This window comes from Phodopus roborovskii, unplaced genomic scaffold, assembly GCF_943737965.1.
Source record: "Phodopus roborovskii unplaced genomic scaffold, PHOROB, whole genome shotgun sequence".
NCBI classification, from domain to species: Eukaryota; Metazoa; Chordata; class Mammalia; order Rodentia; family Cricetidae; genus Phodopus; species Phodopus roborovskii.
The window spans coordinates 30,680,001-30,698,184 of NW_026126407.1; the positions used below are offsets into that span (position 1 = coordinate 30,680,001).

The 18,184-nt window shown below is 48.1% G+C and overlaps 1 protein-coding gene and 1 non-coding gene across 2 annotated transcripts; both read right to left on the bottom strand.

The window, feature by feature from the left end:
- Positions 1 to 2,278: 2,278 nt before the first annotated feature.
- Positions 2,279 to 2,351, bottom strand: Trnat-ugu (transfer RNA threonine (anticodon UGU)). Its single transcript has one exon. It is a non-coding gene; the product is annotated as a tRNA-Thr (tRNA).
- A 2,499-nt stretch (positions 2,352 to 4,850) lies between these two features.
- Positions 4,851 to 16,632, bottom strand: Trim7 (tripartite motif containing 7). Its single transcript, XM_051180860.1, has 7 exons — positions 15,890 to 16,632; positions 14,988 to 15,083; positions 10,479 to 10,709; positions 9,170 to 9,192; positions 8,541 to 8,656; positions 8,027 to 8,062; positions 4,851 to 6,354 (listed from the first exon to the last, which is right to left on the bottom strand). The coding sequence occupies exons 1-7, from the start codon at positions 16,406 to 16,408 to the stop codon at positions 5,843 to 5,845; spliced, it is 1,533 nt and encodes a 510-aa protein (XP_051036817.1). The 5' UTR covers positions 16,409 to 16,632; the 3' UTR covers positions 4,851 to 5,842.
- Between the last annotated feature and the right edge of the window lie 1,552 nt (positions 16,633 to 18,184).

Below are 18,184 nucleotides of genomic sequence, written 5' to 3' on the forward strand. Positions count from 1 at the left end.
GAACCTGGAGGGAGGATGGCAGAGCTGGTTGGGTGGTGAGTGGAGAACAGGCAAGTCTAAACCTGACAGTCCCTTCAGGCTGAAGATCCTGGTAAAGGGGTATAAAAAGCAATGCAAAAAAAAAAAAAAAAAATACTTGCTAAAGAAACTATAGGAAAACATTAAGGCAAAAATGGCTTTCAGCAGCCTGGTCCTCTCGCGGTGACACAGACCGCTTCAGTTGATTCACGAACTCTTGGGGTTCTTAGCACTGGCCAAGTTCTCTTGGGATTGACCCGGAACCACTTCCTGCACAGACAGACTGACCGAGACCAGGCATGCTAGGAAGCGTTCCCTCCTCCGCCTAACCCACTCTGCCTGCCTGCTGTAATTCATTCCATACTAAAAGATTGAGGGTCAGTGCCGTTAAATTTACAATCGTTCACTCAAAGCTGAGCCTCGGGTTGAGTTTTATGTTGATAACAAGGGCTGTTATCAAACGGCCTGGAACACTGACTCCCACTCACCCCTCCTCTCTGCTCTCATCGCATTCACCTCCAGCCTCCATCTCCGCTCTAGTGTGCTGGGTGAGGATTCTGTTTTCGAATCCTGAGCCACCGGCTACAACCCATCCGGGACCTTTCCGAGGTTCCCTTCGGCCGGAGAATGGGTACGAGCCAAGAAAGCAACGCTATCCCTAGATACCTGGAGCTCCTGGGTTGTCTAGCTGTTTCCTCCGAATGGAGACATTCCCCTGACGGTGGGAGAAAAGAGGCAGGTAAAATTAGGAAGCTAACGAAATTAGTAAGACTCGGGAAATTAGTGACAGGCCCTGAAAGCTCAGAGAGCTCCAAGAAGCACAAACCCCCCCCCTCTCTCTCTCTCTCTCTCTCTCTCTCTCTCTGAGGCTATAAAGGCTGTAATCAATAGAAGAAAGACTCTGGTGGGGCAGCCTGAAGTAATGCTTGGCTCTCCTGGGGTGCAGACTTCGTGAGTTACTGTCCATGCTACATCTTCAGAGATGTAGCTGTTTTTGAATCACCTATATTCCCGCAAATAATCCTCCACCCAGAGTACTGGAAGTAACTCCCATAAACTCATAGGTTCGCTGTCTTAGGATTTCTGATTGCTGCGACGAAACACAACCAAAAAGCAACTTGGGGAGGAAAGGGTTTATTCGGCTTACACTTTCACAACATCGTTGAAGGAAGACGAAACTCAGAAAGGCAGGACCTTGGTGGTAGGAGCTGATGCAGAGGCCGTAGAGGGGTGCTTGCTTGCCCTGGCTTTCTCAGCCTGCTTTCTTACAGAACCCAGGACCACCAACCCAGGGATAGCATCTCCCACAACGGGCTGGTCATCCCCTAGCCAATAACTAATTAGGAAAATACCTTACAAACGGATCTGATGAAGGAATTTTCTCAAATAAGTTTCGCTCCTTTCAGATAACTCAAGTTTGTGTCAATTTGACACAAGACTAGCCAGCATGTTCGCCGAGCTAGATATAAGCAGAATCTTTTGTTTGTTTGTACTTTCCTGGTGCCCTATCTAAAGTTTGTTCACGTCTCCCTAGGGAAATTCTTACAGCAGCTTGGCTCTGGCTCTTGCTTGGCAAGCACTCTGAGTTCACTGAGGATTTATACCCATTCTGTACATTTTACGAGCCAATGAGCATAATTAGTGTTGGGTTGGTTTTTTTTTGGGGGGGGGTGGGTTTTTTGTTGTTGTTTGTTTGTTTTGTTTTGTTTTTCTTAAAAGACTGTGTGAAGATGACAAAAGTTAGGAAAGGACGTATGTTAGGAAAGTGAGCGTTTTATTTGCATTTTCCTTTCTGTAATTACACGCGGAGGAGATAGGGACCTGCAGTCCCGAAACACCTCGCCATGGCGAGCAACCAGAGCCGCAGACCTAGTGCCCAGTGCTGCGGGGAGACTCGGAGGCCGGCGCCGAAAAGCGAAGGGGCGCGTTGGCGCAACACTCCATCCAGAACGGGGAAGTGGATTCGAGCTACCAAAGCGTGTAAAAACCCTAGCTGAGTGGAGTGACTGGAGGTTGTGGGTGGTGACCTCACCGAGAGCGTGCAGAGGGGGAACAGGGAAGAAAGAGCTGGACGCAGAAAGTTTATGGGGAAATTTGCAGTGGGTCTGACTTCAAGAGAGGACGTAGCAATTCATTCAGATCTGGGCTGCCGCTATGTAAGATGAAAAAATGACACAAACAGGACCTGGCCTCCTACCCGCAATTTCAGTATTTTCCTGTTCGTATTCTGGCAGCAATGGTAATAAAAACTGTACTCTCCAGGCCCCAGCGAGATTTGAACTCGCGACCCCTGGTTTACAAGACCAGTGCTCTAACCCCTGAGCTATGGAGCCAGCTACGTTTCACCCTTCTGCGCACGAGCAGTTAACACCAATGCCATCATCGAGTGGCCGCAGACTGTAATGCCAACTCAATAATAAAAATAGCCTCCTTGTCTTTCAATCAAGTAGCAGCTGCAGACAAGCAGACACGACTGCACTGTCCACAGAAGCAGATAAAACAGGATAAACGAGAGTCTTCGGGCAGAATCTTTTAAGGAACAGATCCGTGATGTGCCTGCGGTAGGGAGGGGACTGTCCCTCCAGTGGCAGAAGCTGTGAGGAGTGCCCTGAACCGCCAGAGGAGCGAGCGGGAAGGGGATTTGTTGCCAAGGACTAGAGCCCAAGGTCAAAGTGCTGGTTATGCAGTGGGAAGGGATGGGGGAGGCGCCGATGAAACTGTCCTGCACACTCCAAAGTCAGATAAGTTAGGTGGTACCTGAGATGGGCTGGGTAGTGACAGCAGTGAGGGGAATCACAGGCTCGGGGTTCCGAGGTGCTGAGTGGAGAACACAGGTGAGTCCTGGAGTCCCCTGCCCGCCATACTTACATGCAAATTTAAAAAGGACAACCAACCCTCAAGGTACATCTTAGAGCCAGCAATGAACTAGTTTGTCAGAGCCCCTAAGGGCCCCCTGAGTGGAGGACAGAGAAGATGAGGGTCTAGGGGAGGAGGGACAGGAGTCATAATCAAAGAAAATTGAAAGCAGTGGCTATAGTCCATAGCCCCTTGGCCTGGTGGCTAGCCTGCCCTGGCTCTAAAACCATGTGACTTGGGACACTGGTTGTACAGGCCAGAGGCAGCCCCTGGGTGCCCTTCATTTGAGTGCTGAGAACTCTGTGAAGATGAGATATAGCGTCCTGGCTTTCTGGAGTCTAGGACTAATGGGCGGGGTAGGAAGGATGTTTTAGGGCCAGTTATTCTCAGAGAACCAATAATGGCAGAGATCTTATGATGCCCAAAAGATGAGAAGGAGACTCTCATGCAGTCTCACATGAGCTTGTGCAGTCAAGTCACCAAGTTGCCGTGTAGCCACATAATTGTCACAGTAACTGTTGTCACATTACAGACATGATACAGACATCTGTAATTATGCTACAAATACCATTCTCTGACAGACAAAACCGTGTATACATATAGACAGTAGCTACCCACAATTCCTAGTCCTGACCTCACATGTACACAGGATACCCAACATCCCACTTCCTGTGACATGAATTATTTTGTCATTCTAAACACAATTATTAAATGATGCAAAGAAAATTGTGATCATCAAAAAGCCATACAAGCTGAGTATAGTTGGCACATACTTTTAATCCCACAGCTGCAGAGGCAGGAGGATCTCTGTGAGTCCAAGGCCAGTCTAGTCTACATAGAGAGTTCCAGGCTAGCCAAGGAAGCAGAGTGAGACAAGACCTCATCTAAAATTAAAAGTCATGAAACACAGTATTTAGAGCTATCTAAATCTGCCTCTACCACATAATCACTCATACTTGACTCCAGTGTTATGTTGTTCCAATCCACTGGGAAAGACCAAAGACTTAAACTCAGTTTAGACTAAATGAGTTTGTTCTCACTGCTAGCAGAAGGACAGGAGCCATAGAGCCAAGCAAAATGCCGTGCAGTAGAGAACTAAAGGAATGGTTTGTAAAGATTATTTTCAAAATGTACATTAAAATTTCTATGGGATCCACAGCTGGGCAGGGAATCACTTTACCCCTTCAGTTGTTTCTCTTTCCCATTGTATAGCAATGAAAAGATCATTTCATCCCATGCCACAGACATGGAGTTTATAAAAGCAGAAAGCCAGAACACCATTGTCCTATTCTTATCTCACCTGCAGGCCACCAGAATCTCACAGGAATTCCAGAGCAAAGGTCAATGGCCCTTAAGGGGTGCCTGATACCATATTGGTTTTTTTAAGCCATTACAGGAGAGTGATATGTAAATTATGACACAGGTCTGAGCACTCTGGGGGAAGGGTGACTTGTTGACTGGGGTATAGCAGGCAACAATTCAGTGCCATCAGGTTAGGGCTGGCTGTCACATCACCACACCAGAATGAACTATTTCTTGTTCCCTTTGAAGTGAATTCACATGTATATGTGTGTTTATGTGTATGTTATCTGTGTGTATGTATATACACATGTGTATGCACTGGCTCTGGGGTGTGTATGCAGAGGCCAAGAGAGGGCATCATAATATCCGTTGAAGCTGGAGACCTGGGTATTTATGTGGGTGCTGGGATCCAAACTCTGCTCCTCATAATTTCACAGTAAACGGGAAGCTTTGTTTTTGTGTGGATATCTGTTCGCAACAGCTAACCCCTACACAGCTGCTCAAAAGTGCCCTCTCTGAAACACTCATACCCCTCATCCCATATCTGAGATACAAGCACACAAGCTCACACACCTCAAATACATGACACTTGGGATCTTTCTAACAGAAACCATTGCTCAGACATATCCTCCAGCAGTCAAACCAGGATGTCAAGAATGAATCCATCCACCCCCAGAATTGTGCTCAAAATCTGTATTTCCATCCACTCTGCCCCTTCCGAAGGGAGCAGCAAGCACACTGCTGCCCTTCCAGAAGCCCAGCTTTGTATCCATAGTGGAGGCTCAGCAATCCCCGCCACCAGGGTGCTCTGCTGTTTGCATAGAGTCACTAAATTCCAGAAAGAGTTTGTCAGGGCTGTGTTTATGCTGTGTGCATCTCCAAACTGGTGCTAGTTAGTTGCATCTGTAAAGTCCCAAATATCAACCCAAATATCAACTTGTGTTTCATAATTCCAAAACCTTTTAATCTCCTTATCCAAAGGAGACTATACACTGATGGAAAATGTGACCACACACGTTGCCAGTCTCAGATAATCATCATATCAGGCTAGGGGGTGCTGGAGAACAGCAATGCAGGTATATGTGTACAATGTTGTCCAGGCCTTGTGTATAGGTCAAGAGTTTCCTTACAGATCTAGTCAGACTGGCTTCTGAGCCTGGAGCTACAATGTTACTCCCTAAATAAACAACCCAGCCTGGCCAGCTGATTTCGGAGGACTCATTGACCTCTCCAGGCAGAGCCTGCAGCTGCCACAAATATAAAGTAATAACCTGACCGGTTGAGGGTCAAAGTACACCCTTTGCAAGGGTATCAGCCTTCGACATTGTTCTCTGTGCACAAGGACCCTTCTAAATCAAGCTTTTGTGGTTTGAAGCACCGTTGTTAAGAGCTGGGCTTTTTGTCTTTGTGGGTGTCCACTTCTTCATAGTTCAAATACAACGTGCAGGAACAATACAGGAAGGGAGAAGGCTCCAAGGGTCCAAAGCATGTCTTCTTTGTGCAGTGAGTTACCCCACAGCGTCTCTTTTCCCAGTCAATCTTCAGTGCCTCTGGTTGTGACAGCCCGCTAGGGCAACCTGGGTTAGGGGTATGGGGAAAGGAAGGTCCTCTGTCTTATGGAGGAGAGCTCCCTGCAGGCTGCCCTGTCCCCTCCTAGGACAGCTCTTCAAGGCCAGATTCGCAAGTAGGTACCAGAGGAGCAAACAGAGAAAAGGGGGAACACTCGCTCCTGAAAGTTGACACGGAAGGTGTAGAGGTGGCGCATGTCCTCCACTGCATAGAAGGACACCGCCCCCACCTCCAGGTCCAGAGCCACCCTCACCCGCGACAGATGCCCACAGTTGAGGGGCGTCCTCTCAGGGCTGGTCACAGCCCAGTATTGCCCATTGTTGAGTTGCATTGCCCAGACACCCTCCTCAGGGGTAAAGGGCGTGAGGCCCTTGCGACGCACGCTCTCTCGGGCCACACCGAAGGCCCAGCCGTCCTTGGAGCCCACTTCCACCTCCCAGTGATGTCGCCCAGAGGAGAAACCACAGGATGCCAAAACGCGGGTGTTGGTATCAAAGCGGCGGGGATGGTTAGGCAAGTCCTGGGCACGCTGTCCTAGGCGCACACTCTTTAGATCCAGGGACAAGATGAGGCGGGAGTTGGCTGTATCTGGGTCCAAAGTGAGTTCCACTGAGGATAAAGAAAGATGTCTTCAAAGCGTTACTTTCACAGTCTCTGCACTATAAGGGCATACTCTTCCCTTGAGGGAAAGCCAGTACCTATCAACCCTCCTCCCTTCACAGTGGCTATTTAACTTTCCCTTTTTCTTTCTTCCCTTTCTTTTTCTTCAACTTAATAAACATGTATTAAAATTTTAATAAACTCATAAAATCTAAGAAATACAGTAGGACTGATTTGGATCTCAATGTGAGCAGGTCATCAAATCTGATTTCAAAGATAATTGTAGAGCCGGGATGGTAGAGAAAGCCTGAGCATGGAAGGTGGAGGCGGAACAAGGTCATCTTCAGTTATATAGCCAGCCTGAGGCCAGACAGAGTTACAAGAGCCTTGTCTCAAAACAAAGACAAATGGGCAAATTTGAAAATTAGAAACAAGAAAGAATCATCACTTTCTCTAGGTGTGATGGCTCTGTTTTTAAGAGAGGCAGGACTATGCAATGAGACCTTATCTTTAAAAGTCTGTCTCTTTGGAGGTAACATACTCTCACATATACAGTATCTTTGTTTTATTATAAAACTTAACATGCCGGTGGGTGGTGGCACACACCTTTAATCCAACCACTCAGGAAGCAGAGGCAGGTGGATCTCTGTGAGTTCAAGGCCAGCCTGGAATACAGAACTAGTTCCAGGACAGTCAGGCCTACACAGAGAAACCCTGTTTTCAAAAAACAAACAAGAAACAAAACTAACTAAAAACTGGACACAATGTCTGTGAAAAAAATTTTCATCAATTGGCAACTGAAGATAGATGATGTGAGCATGTGTGGCATGCAGTTTGCTCTTCTCTCAGTTTTGGAATATGTTTGAAAACATTCAGATTAAAAAGTTACCAAATGCACCAAGTTGTAAACACTGTTATAGGACTTGTTCCAGGCCCTTTGAGGTGATTTGAATGAGGATAGCTCCCATGGGCTCATATTTTGAATGCTTAGTCACCAGGCAGTGAAGCTATTTAGGAAGGATTAGGAGGTATGGCCTTCTTAGAGGAAATGTGTAGCTTTAGCCAGGGCCAGAGTCCTCCTCTCTCTCTCTCTCTCTCTCTCTCTCTCTCTCTCTCTCTCTCTCTCTCTCTCTGCCTGTCTTTTGCCTGCAGATCACAATGTAAAGCTCTCAGTGTATGTCAGGGTTCTGATTTGCAATGAGGTTAGAGGTTAGATCCACTGAGGCTTTGAGGGCCACTGAGGGCTGAGGGCATATTGAGGGTGTACTGAGTAAAAGGGGCCATTACAGGATCCTACCCAGGTAAACTCTGTGCACTTGCTTCCTTCCCTTCAGTGTTGGGTCACCCCACCCTGCCCCCACCCCAGATCTCTGCAGTCTCTCTTTGTTTCCACTATCCCCCAATCCCACACACAAACCCCAAGATCTTCAGAGGACTTATCTGCCCCAAGCAACCTGAGGCCAAATCATTCCCCATCCCGACCACTTGTGGCTTATGGACCAGTGGGCCACCTGAGGATTCAAAGATGTCAAACAAGGATTAGGATGGGGGCAGAGTGATAGTCACTGAGGTGGATGGGCAGACAGGGTCAACCATTTGTAAAGCCCAGAGAGAGCCTCTGGCAGGGAGCAGGTTCACTACCTGGCCAGCCTTATACTCACAGTCCAACAATCATCCATACCTTTCTCCTCTTTCTCCAGCTCTCCCTGGAGATCCTCTGCAGAGAAACAAAGCAGAACAGATGTGAACGGTCTGGGAGACTGCCTGTCCAGGAAACCTCCTCTTCCCACACACTCAGAGCCCACGTAACTCCAGACACTCTAGAAGCCAAGAGTTGCAAGTACAGAGCCAAGATGGGGATACAGGGAGGAGGGACCCGCAAACATCCTAACTCCACCACTTCCCTTTATCCCTCCATTGTCTAGAACTGGTCTGAACTAACGACATCTCCCCTTCTTCCTACCCACAGTACTCTTCTAATCTGTCTGTCCCCATAGGAAGCAGGATGCCCTGGGGTGAAACCCAGACAACATTGTCATCAGTGCCTTCCCAAAACAATCTGGCTTTGGTACACCTCACCTCCTGTTCTCTCTTTTCAGTTCAATAACGGCATACCTTTAGGACCCATGTGCCTACCAGGAGCACACCCCCTCCACCCAACCCTGCACAGTCCAGCCCACACCCAGGCCACATACCTCTAAACTTCTTCAGTAACCCTTTTAAGACGAAACTCTTGAGGGAAACATTCCACACTTTATTCTTCATCTCAGATGAGACCGTGGTTGGCTTGGAGCAAGGCACACTGCTGCACCTGCAAGACAAGGCCCCTGAGGACATCCCAAGAGTTCCATCCCACTCCACTGCCCTGTGACAATTACAGTGGTGCCATAGTTTAGATACATGTGCTCCTAAAGACCTATGTGTTAAAGGCTGGATTGTCGACTTATGCACTATCCAGAGGTAACACAACTTTTAGGAGGCGGGGCTGAGGGAAGGACTTCCATGATTGGAGAATTGCCTTTGAAGAGAATATCACCAAACTGACTATCTTACTCTCTCTTTTCCTTCCTCCCTCCCTCCATCTCGCTCTCCCTATCCCTTCTCTCTGTCTTCTCAGCTGCTTTCTATAAGAGGAAATGGAAAGCCAACTTCATGCAGGAATTCCCACAGCCAGGTAGGTGGGCCTTTGCCTCATAAGGTACCCATGTAAGGAAGTAGGAGTTGGGGGGTCAAGAGATGAGAGATGATGTTGGGATAAAATGATAAAGCTTGATGGCAGGGCAAACCAGCTTGGAAAGACCTTGAAATGGTTAGGTTCACTCACTTGTTTAGTGTGCTTTTGAATTCCTGGAAGAAAAGAGGGAAGAGGAAATCATCATTATATAACCTCCCTTCACCATTGAGAAAACATGACTTGCCCCTTACCTGACTCACAGAAAATAAACCATGCCCCCACTAACCATAGGTGATAACTTGTTTCTAGCTGATGTTACGTCAGCTATAACACCCTTAAACTCTGGCCATGGATATGCAAAGCTATGGTTACCACTAGCATGGTTACCACCCACGGGGTATTGTGTGTGTGTGTGTGTGTGTGTGTGTGTGTGTGTGTGATCATCCCCCATCCCCAGACAGGGTTTGACTGTATAGCTCTGGCTGTCTTGGAACCCACTGTGTATACCAGGCTTGCCTCGAACTCACAGAGATATGCCTGCCTCTGCCTCCTGAGTGCAGGAGTTAAATGTGTGCTACTACTATGCATGGCCTGGTGACTGTTTCTTTGTTTTGGGGTTTTTTTGTTTTGGTTTGGTTTGGTTTGATTTGATTTTTCAAGACAGGGTTTTGCTTTAAAGCCTGTCCTGGAACTAGCTCTGTAGACCAGGCTGGCCTCGAACTCACAGAGATCTGCCTGTCTGTGGCTCCTGAATGCTGGAATTAAAAGTGTGTGCTACTATGCCTGGCCTGGTGACTGTTTTTAGTTAATTATTTAATTTAAAAGAAGTGTTTATGTGCGTGAGTGTTTTACCTGCAAGTATGTCTGTGCACTGCCTGTGCCTGGAGGCCAGAAGAGGGCGCCAGATCCCCTAAAACTAGAGTTACAGGTGATGGATGAGTCACCATTTGGGTACTGGGACTCAAATAGCCAGTGCTGTTACTGCTGAGTCATCTCTCCAGCCCCAACTTTTTTTTTTTCATGAAATAGGAGAGTGAATTATAGGTAGCAAAAATACGAGTTGTTTTCTGAGACTGGTCTCAAGTGTGTGTATACAGAATAAATGTAAAATAAATTTTAAGGTCTAGTAACCATGAACTTTTTTGTTGTTGTTCTTGCTATTTTTGCTTTTAGAGACAGGGTTTCTCTGTATAGCCTTGGCTGTCCTGGAACTCACTCAGTAGACCAGGCTGGCCTCAAACTCACAGAGATCCACCTGCCCCCGTTTCCCGAGTGCTGGTACTAAAGGCGTGGGCCATCATACCAGCAACCATGGGAGTTTTATCACATCCCTTCTAGCCTTACAATCCCAGGAGTGTCAATGCCCTTTTCTCCAATCCCCTTCCTCCTGACTGTTCTCCAGCAGCCTCTCCTAATGCCTTGGGCAAAGGCCTTAAGGCTGTGACGGAGTCAGTCTCACCTGGAGGAAGTCTAGGTCCGGCTTCTGAACTGTCTCCTGGATCTGGCTGCTGAGTTTGGACAACTGAGTGATCTCACCCTCGAGCTGGGCCAGGTTCTCATTCTGCTTCTGGGTCACTTCCCGGGACAGCACCTCCAGCCGGCCTAGGAGCCGGCCCTCCTGCTCCACCAGAAAGGCTCGCAGTGCCTGGAACTCTGCCCCCACCTTCTCTTTCTCTGCTGCCATCTGCTTCTGCCTCGGGAAGAGGAGAGGCACTCGACTTAGAGAAGAAGGGACTTGAGTATAAATAACATTAAGACAGGAGCTTTGAGGAAGCATCCTCCGGGCAGGGTTGCTTCCCCTCACTGGGGAAACAGGCAACGCACGTACATACTGTGCACACCCTTAATTAAAATGCCTGACTCTGCAAGCCAGAGCTGGAACACATGCTCCGCTCTCCTCAGCCACAGATGTCCTCTGGTGTTTCTTCTTAGGACATAGGCTCTAGCATATGTCCTAGGGCATCTTCGAACTCCCCAGTTACCACAAGCTGCAGCTTCTAACATGAGGATTAAATCAAAGGTTGCTTTTTCTTCCTCCATATACTCATTTAATTACCCTCATCTTATATTTTAGACATAGGGTCTCACCATGTAGTCCTGGCCTACCTGGCACTTTCTATGTAGACCAGGCTGGACCTTGAACGCACAGAGATCTCTGCCTGCCTCTACATCCCAATTGCTGGGATTAAAGCTACCCCACCACCATAATCCACCCTGCTACTCCACCCTATTTTTTAAAGCACTATTGTGGCTTCAATTCTGATGGAAATGCAAGGTCAAAATGCAGAACTCTGGAGGTATAGGGAGAAAAGAAGAAAATGTCTGTTAGCAGAGGTAACAGAGCACCCACTGGGCACAGAGTACAAGCTCTGTACAAGCTTACCATTCTTTCCATTATCAGATTTAGGATGTTTCAGGTTTGTAGATGAACTCCTTGAATTTTTTTCTTTACACAAACACATTTGTGTAGCAAAATCCTAGTAAACAAGGATTCTAATACCTATCAACAAGTAAGTATCCTGTTCCCACAAGACAAGCTCAATTATGAAAGGTCCTCTCCCAGACAATTACAGAAGAAGGGAGAGAAGAGTAGAAGAGGCGGCTATGAAAGAGTGAAGTCTGGAGCCCTGCGCTCAGATCATGGCTCCCAAGGCTTCCCACAGTACACCTGCCTTACTTCCATGATCAGACATTGAACGGTAGCATCAGGGAGGAGCACTTGAATTCATCCACCCTGACCCAAAGAGGTCAGCACACTTCTTATTCCATTTAAGGATAAGGAGACCCATCCTAGAAATTGCTAAGCTAAGATTCTAAGGCAGCATAGTCTGACTCTTAAGTCTGTACTCCCATTAACTCTATGACATTGACTCCCAAGGGAACAACCCAAGCAAAAGTGTGCAAAATAGCTCTCTGTGCCTGTGTTGGTGGTGAATGTCTATTATTGTAGCACTCAAGAGAATGAAGCTCTGTCAGTACAAGGCCAACCTGGGCTACATAGCAAGGTCCAGGCCAACCTGGGCTACATAATGAGACACCACTTCTAAAAACTGGAGAAGGGTAAGGTAAGGAGGAAGGGAAGAACCTGAGAACATGCTCCCTCTGTCTTGCCATGGGCTGCCCTCCATCTTGTTATGGTTCAGTAAGAAAGCCCTCATGGAGTGCAGAGCAGCTACTGACACCATTCTTTTAGACTTCCCAGCCTCCAGAACTGTACACTAAACTTTCATTGTTGTTGTTATGTAGCCCTGGCTGTCCTGGAATTCATTATGAAGATCAGGCTGGCTTCAACCTCACAGATAACCATCTATTTCTGCTCCCCCCCCCAAGTGCTAGAATTGAGGGTGTGAGCCATCATACCCGATTGCACTCTGTTAGTTTATGCCACAGCAACAGCCTGCCTCTGCCACCGAAGCAATACGTCATCACCATCACCTGTTGCCGGTGCCTGTCTACCTTGCACCCCTTAAGTGTGCCTGCCAGAGCACAACTCACTCTCTTGTCTCTTGTCTTTCTTGCCCCTTCTTGTCCCCACTCAGACATGACTTTTCACTCTTACATTCTCCTGCTCCCCTCCCCTTTCTCCCAATAAACCTCTTGCACTAAGTCCATTGCACATGGTGTGTTTGATTAGTGGCATACCTTGGCAGTGCCTACCAAAAGCTACACTCTATTATCATTGCACACTCTATTCTTAATCACACACACACACAGAGTCCATGATATTGTGTGACAACAGCAGAAAGCAGATTAACAGACCAAGAAAACTGTAAACAGAGCTGTCCAAATCTTGCTGTTATTGACATTTAGGGCCAGATAATTTCTGGCTGTGGGAACATCCCTGTGTATTATGGAATATTTAATACCTAAGACTTCTATCGCTAAGTGCCAGTGACACTCCCAGTGCCGACTGTTGTGAAATATTATTTGAAAATGTGTTACATTTGGTATGCTGTGGAACATTTGTTTTAATGATACAAAGATGTGTTACATTCTTTTTATGTTGCATTTATTTAACTCTGTGAAGCTGTGTTACTTTGCCTGTCTAAAACACCTGATGGTCTGATAAAGACCTGAATGGCCAATGTCTATGTAGGAGAAAGGATAGGTGGGGCTGGCAGGCAGAGAGAATAAATATAAGGAGAAATGTGGACGAGGTAAGATCAAGGAACAAGAAAGGAAGGAGGAGGACTTCAGGGGCCAGCTACCCAGCCACCCAGCTACACAGCCAGCCACAGAGTAAAAGTAAAATTTACAGAAGAGAAAGGTAAACGCCCAGAGGCAAAATGTATACAGGGTAAATAACAAACAACAACTGACAAACTAAAACACCCCCAGATATTACTGGATGGGGTATGGGCATTTTTCAGATGAAAGTATTCTCCTCTTCCTACCCTGACTTCCAGCCCACAAAATATGCACAATTATAAAATCCCTGTTTAGTGGAACAGCAGAGGAAGGTTCACCTATGGCTGTATGGCAAGAAGAACGAGGGGCATGTGGCCCAGTGGTAGAGCACATACTTGGCTGGGAAAGGCTGTGGTTTGGATAGGTAGGGAGGAGGGTTTGGGAAAGGGCAGAGGTGGGGATGCTAAATCATATTCTGGGGAGATGGGTCAGAGACTGGGAAGTTGCCCAGGCCATAGAGAATGCTCTCTTAGTGGTAGAAGTAAACCACAGGTTGAAGAGCCAGGCTCTTGCTCCTTTCTCCAGTAGAGGTAGAATAAAGGCCTGGATGAGTGAACTTTGCTTTGGGAAGGGAAGTAAACGATCCAATGTGAAAGTCTGGGAGGTCTGATGGATGAAGATGTAAAAGCAGTTAAGAGTAAAGAGAGGGCCAGGCATGGTGGAAACACAAATTCAATCCTAGCACTAGGGAGGGAGAAGGTGGTGGGTCTCTGTAGGTTCGAGGTTAGCCTACTTAGCAAGTTCCAGGACAGCCAGGACTATAGAGAGAGACCCTCTCTCAAAGCAAAACAACAAAGAGCTCAGAGAGGAGCCTGAGTATCTGAACTCCATAGTCTTTCCCTTCCTAACCTAAAGAAGTTTGAGCTAGTGAACTGTCTCAGCAGGTAAAAGACACTTGGCTCATAAACCTGGTGATCTGTTCAATCCCTAGAATTCACCTCAAGGTGGAGGGCAGGAACCGATACTTCCTCATGCAGAGAGAGGCACATGCATTCCCACAATATAAATAGTTAATTTTTAAACCCCAAGAGGGTCCTCCAGGCCTCCCCCTCTATTCCCAGCTTCATGAACAAATGACTTAGTCCTAAAAAGCCCTAATGGTCCCTTCCATTCTTTCAGCACAATTTATTGAGCTAGGGGCTGAATTTGTGAGGTAGAAAATGACAGTGACTCATGTTTGACCATAGTAACCAAAATGAGTCCCATTTTACTTTCTTTTCAAGTTGAGGCTACATAGAACCAGTACCCCCAAACCTCCTATCCTCTGCCATAGCCAGGAGGAGCTCTGACCCCTTCACACCATCTTCTCCCTTAACCTCTAATTCTTAAATCAAAGCTTTGGTACAACACGCCTTTAATCCCAGCACTCAGAAGGCAGAGGAAAGTGGCTGTCTGAATTTGAGGCCAGCCTGGTCTACGGAGCTAGTTCTTTCCTTGGCAGAATATGTGTCTCCTTATTGTATTTGTGTTTCCACTTAATATGACATTTCCTGTGAAGAAATATTAATACATTCAGTTACAAGATGCTGCTACAGGTCCTAATTGTCTGGTTATGAATGACTGTGCATCCTAAAAATTATTTGAAAGGTCTCTTTCACAAGCTCTGGATTGTATTATAAATTATATGGTCAACCTTCATGATGTATAACCATATTACCTTTCTGAAATCCACCCTACTGTTCACACACACACACACACACACACACACACACACACACACACACACACTGCACACTCCTCTGGGCATTCACAACCCTATACCTCCCACACTTGAACTCACCAGAAGCTCCTTGCTTTCCCTCTCCTCTGTAGACCGGAACACTTCATACTCTTCCAGATCTTTCTTCAAGGCCCTCAGCCTGGAATCCAGCAGCTCCTGTGATAGGAAGGGAAATTCTGTGGGAAGATAATTCTGGAAACCCTCTCATGTGCCATCCTAGAACCATCTGGGAGGAAGCCAAGGCTCTGATCTGGGAGCACAAGATCAGATATATGTCATCTCTGGCTGTGGGGTGAACATAGCCTGTGCAGATTAAGCTTGTCAGTGCAGAGCAAATTCAGGAGCCCTCCAACGGCCCAGGAATCTCACTTCCCCAAGGACATCAGCCACATGGTCTGCGCTGAAACCTAAGATTCCCATATTGGTTCAGTCACCTTGTCTCCCGCTCTCCTCTCAAGCAACAGAAAGCATACATATAGGGGGCTGGAGAGGGGCGGGGCAGCAAAGACCAGGGGGTGCATACACCTCTAGTGCGGCTGCCCAGCAAGGGACAGAAAAAGGGGAGGTGCCCAGAACCCATGGGCTTCGCACAGCTCAGACCTCATGAGGCAGAACACATACACCAGGAAGCCAGGTTATGGCCCTCTAAGAACCGGGTACTTTGCGTAGAGTTACGCCCTCGAAAAGGAGTTAAGTGAAGGCAGGGAATGTGTGGGCATGCAAACAGAGACTTTCTCCTGGGCAGAGTTACAACAACTCTTGCCTGTTTGTAACAGACAAGAAAATCTTCAAGACCTTGGGGCCATCTCCAGGCACCCGGCTGTGAGGGACCAGGGAAGGGATCCGCAGTATAAAATGTGAGAAAGGAGACGTGAGCTCCGCTGTAGGCCTCCTGCCCGTGGTTTGCCAGGAGAGCCAGGAGGCTGGAGACCAGCCAAGGGTCCAGGACATTCTGCACCCACCTTGGCCTCCTGCACCGCCTCCTCCAGTGGCAGCACGGCGTGCGCACGATGCTCTCGGGCGCGGTCGCACACAACGCAGATGGCACGTCCGTCATCTTGGCAGTAGAGCTTCAGCAGCTCTCCGTGCTGCGAACACCGAGCAGCCGCCGCCCCGGCTGCCACCGCAGGGGTCCCGCGCTCTCCGACGACGGCCGGGGGCAGGCTGAAGCGCCGAAGTAGAGAGGCCACCGCGGCCAGCTGTCGGTTGGGTCGCAGCTGGCTGGGGCGCGCGGGTTCCCGGCACTGAGGGCAAGGCAGTGGGCAGGGCAGCGTGCGGGTCGCCGTGCCGGTCCCCACTCCGGGACGCTCCCAGCAGCGCGTGATGCAGGCGCGGCAGAAGCTGTGGCCGCACTCGACCGACACGGGTTCCCGGAAAAACTCTAGGCAGATAGAGCAGGTCGCCTCTCCTTGGAGCTCTGCGGCCAGAGCCAGCGCTTCGGCCCCTGCATTGGGCCCGGTCCGCGGCCCCACTGTCGCCATCCGTGTCCTTGGAACATCCAAGTCCTGTGGTGCTGGGGAGGTCCCTGGACGCTACAGTACGCTCCAAGCTGGGCTGGACTCCGGAGTACCCACTGGGTGAGGAAGGGCGGGGCCGGCACCCGGCAAGTTGAGACATGAGCTGAGGGTGCACCCAGCTGGGAGTGAAAGCAGATGGTGCCCTTTCTCTGGGCTCCTATAGCCACCACTCCAGCCAGGGACCTCCCTTCTATCGACTCCCCTCCCCCCCTTGCTTCTTTAGACCCCAGTATGACCCAGTCAGCACTAGGAAACTATCCGGGACAGGTGAGCGAACAAGCTCAGCTGGGCTCCACTCCCAGTTGGCGACCTAGGCTGACCCTACATTGCAGGGGCAAAGGCCTGGCTCCCCGGGCAAGGTGTCTGGTTCCCCGCATTACCGACTCACCCTGGCACTGCGCTGAGCTAAACTTAGGGTCCAGAATTTGGCTGTACCTCCTCACCCCAAGCACGGCCTTTTGTCCACTTTTGCAACTACATCTCTTAAACTCTCCTCCCCCTTTAATTTTGAACAAGTAATACAACCACCTTTTCTCATTCCACTTAGTATTAATCCACCCCACCCCAAAGCCTCTCTGTCTCTCCGCTGGGTTCTGCAGACCCTTTTTGAAGTTGCTTCCCTATCTCTTGTTTCTCCCTGGAGGCCACTAGGGTCAATTTTCCTCCTCCACCCCTCTCAAAACCTTTCTTGTCAATGTCACCGTCCACTCATACAATTCTAATCAAAAAGTGCAGACCTCACCTCTCCTGCTCTATGATGTATGTATCTGTCCTTCCGGATAGCATTTTCTCCTCAAACATTCAAGACACTATATTCCTCCTTCTCTCCAGTCTAGGGCCTTCTATTTTCTTCTTAGTTGCTATGGCTTTCCACTCCATTCCCTGTCCTGGCTCGGTCTCTAGGTCTCAGTCTCAACACTCTGTGATCTCTTCTATAACAGCTCCCCCCCCCCCCACCTTAGCACAAGTGACTCCATGATGGAAGGACCATTCCGGCTGTAAAACTCAACATGTAGACAGTAACAGCTGCCAAAACTCAAACAAAGGCCTAATCCATCAAAGCCCACATAGTACTGGGAAAGTCTCAGTACGTACTAACCTTGCTTTTTAGCTTCTGTAGTTCTGCTTCTGACTAACCATTCTTGTTAATTAAAGTATATGTCAACCCAGAACATGTTTGTGTGTGTGTGTGTGTGTGTGTGTGTGTGTGTGTGTGTGAGTGAGTGTGTGTGTTTAAAAGCTCAACCTGAGAAAGGCTCTGTGCTACACTAGGATCTCGAACATCCAATATAGTTGCTGGCTAACAAAAACTTCTCTGGTGACTAATCCACGACACTTCCACTTTTTTTTTTTTTTCTTTAGAGAACGCTTTTAGCGCTGATGTCTCCACAGTAAAAATCAGAGCCCTCTGCCCAAATCCCACCAGTGGCTGCTAAGTCTTAGTAAAAATTAAAGTATTCACAATAACCTTCCCACCTTCCCTTTGTGTCCAGCTCCTATGCTCATGTTCCCCTGTCCTCACCTCCTATGACTTACTGTGTTGACCACAGTGCAGCCCTGTGGGCCTTCTTGATAGCTCTACATGTCGGAAAGACTCCTGTGTAATGGCTTTTGCTTGATTCTCCTCCTCCTCCGTCATGGAGCGTTTTAATTTTTCTGCAAATTCAACTAAAATTATTTTTAAGGTAAGGAACTTTAAGTCAGTTGATGAAACAAGTGTGTCGCGGGACCTTTGGGAAC

Excerpts from the sequence above, each read along its gene's own strand:
- Trim7 (XM_051180860.1), bottom strand. The coding sequence starts at position 16,408 with ATGGCGACAGTGGGGCCGCGGACCGGGCCCAATGCAGGGGCCGAAGCG. Across the intron at positions 9,193-10,478 it reads CGGACCTAGACTTCCTCCAG|GAATTCAAAAGCACACTAAA; the intron begins GTGAGACTGACT and ends CTTTTCTTCCAG. Across the intron at positions 6,355-8,026 it reads GCTGGAGAAAGAGGAGAAAG|TGGAACTCACTTTGGACCCA; the intron begins GTATGGATGATT and ends CTTTATCCTCAG.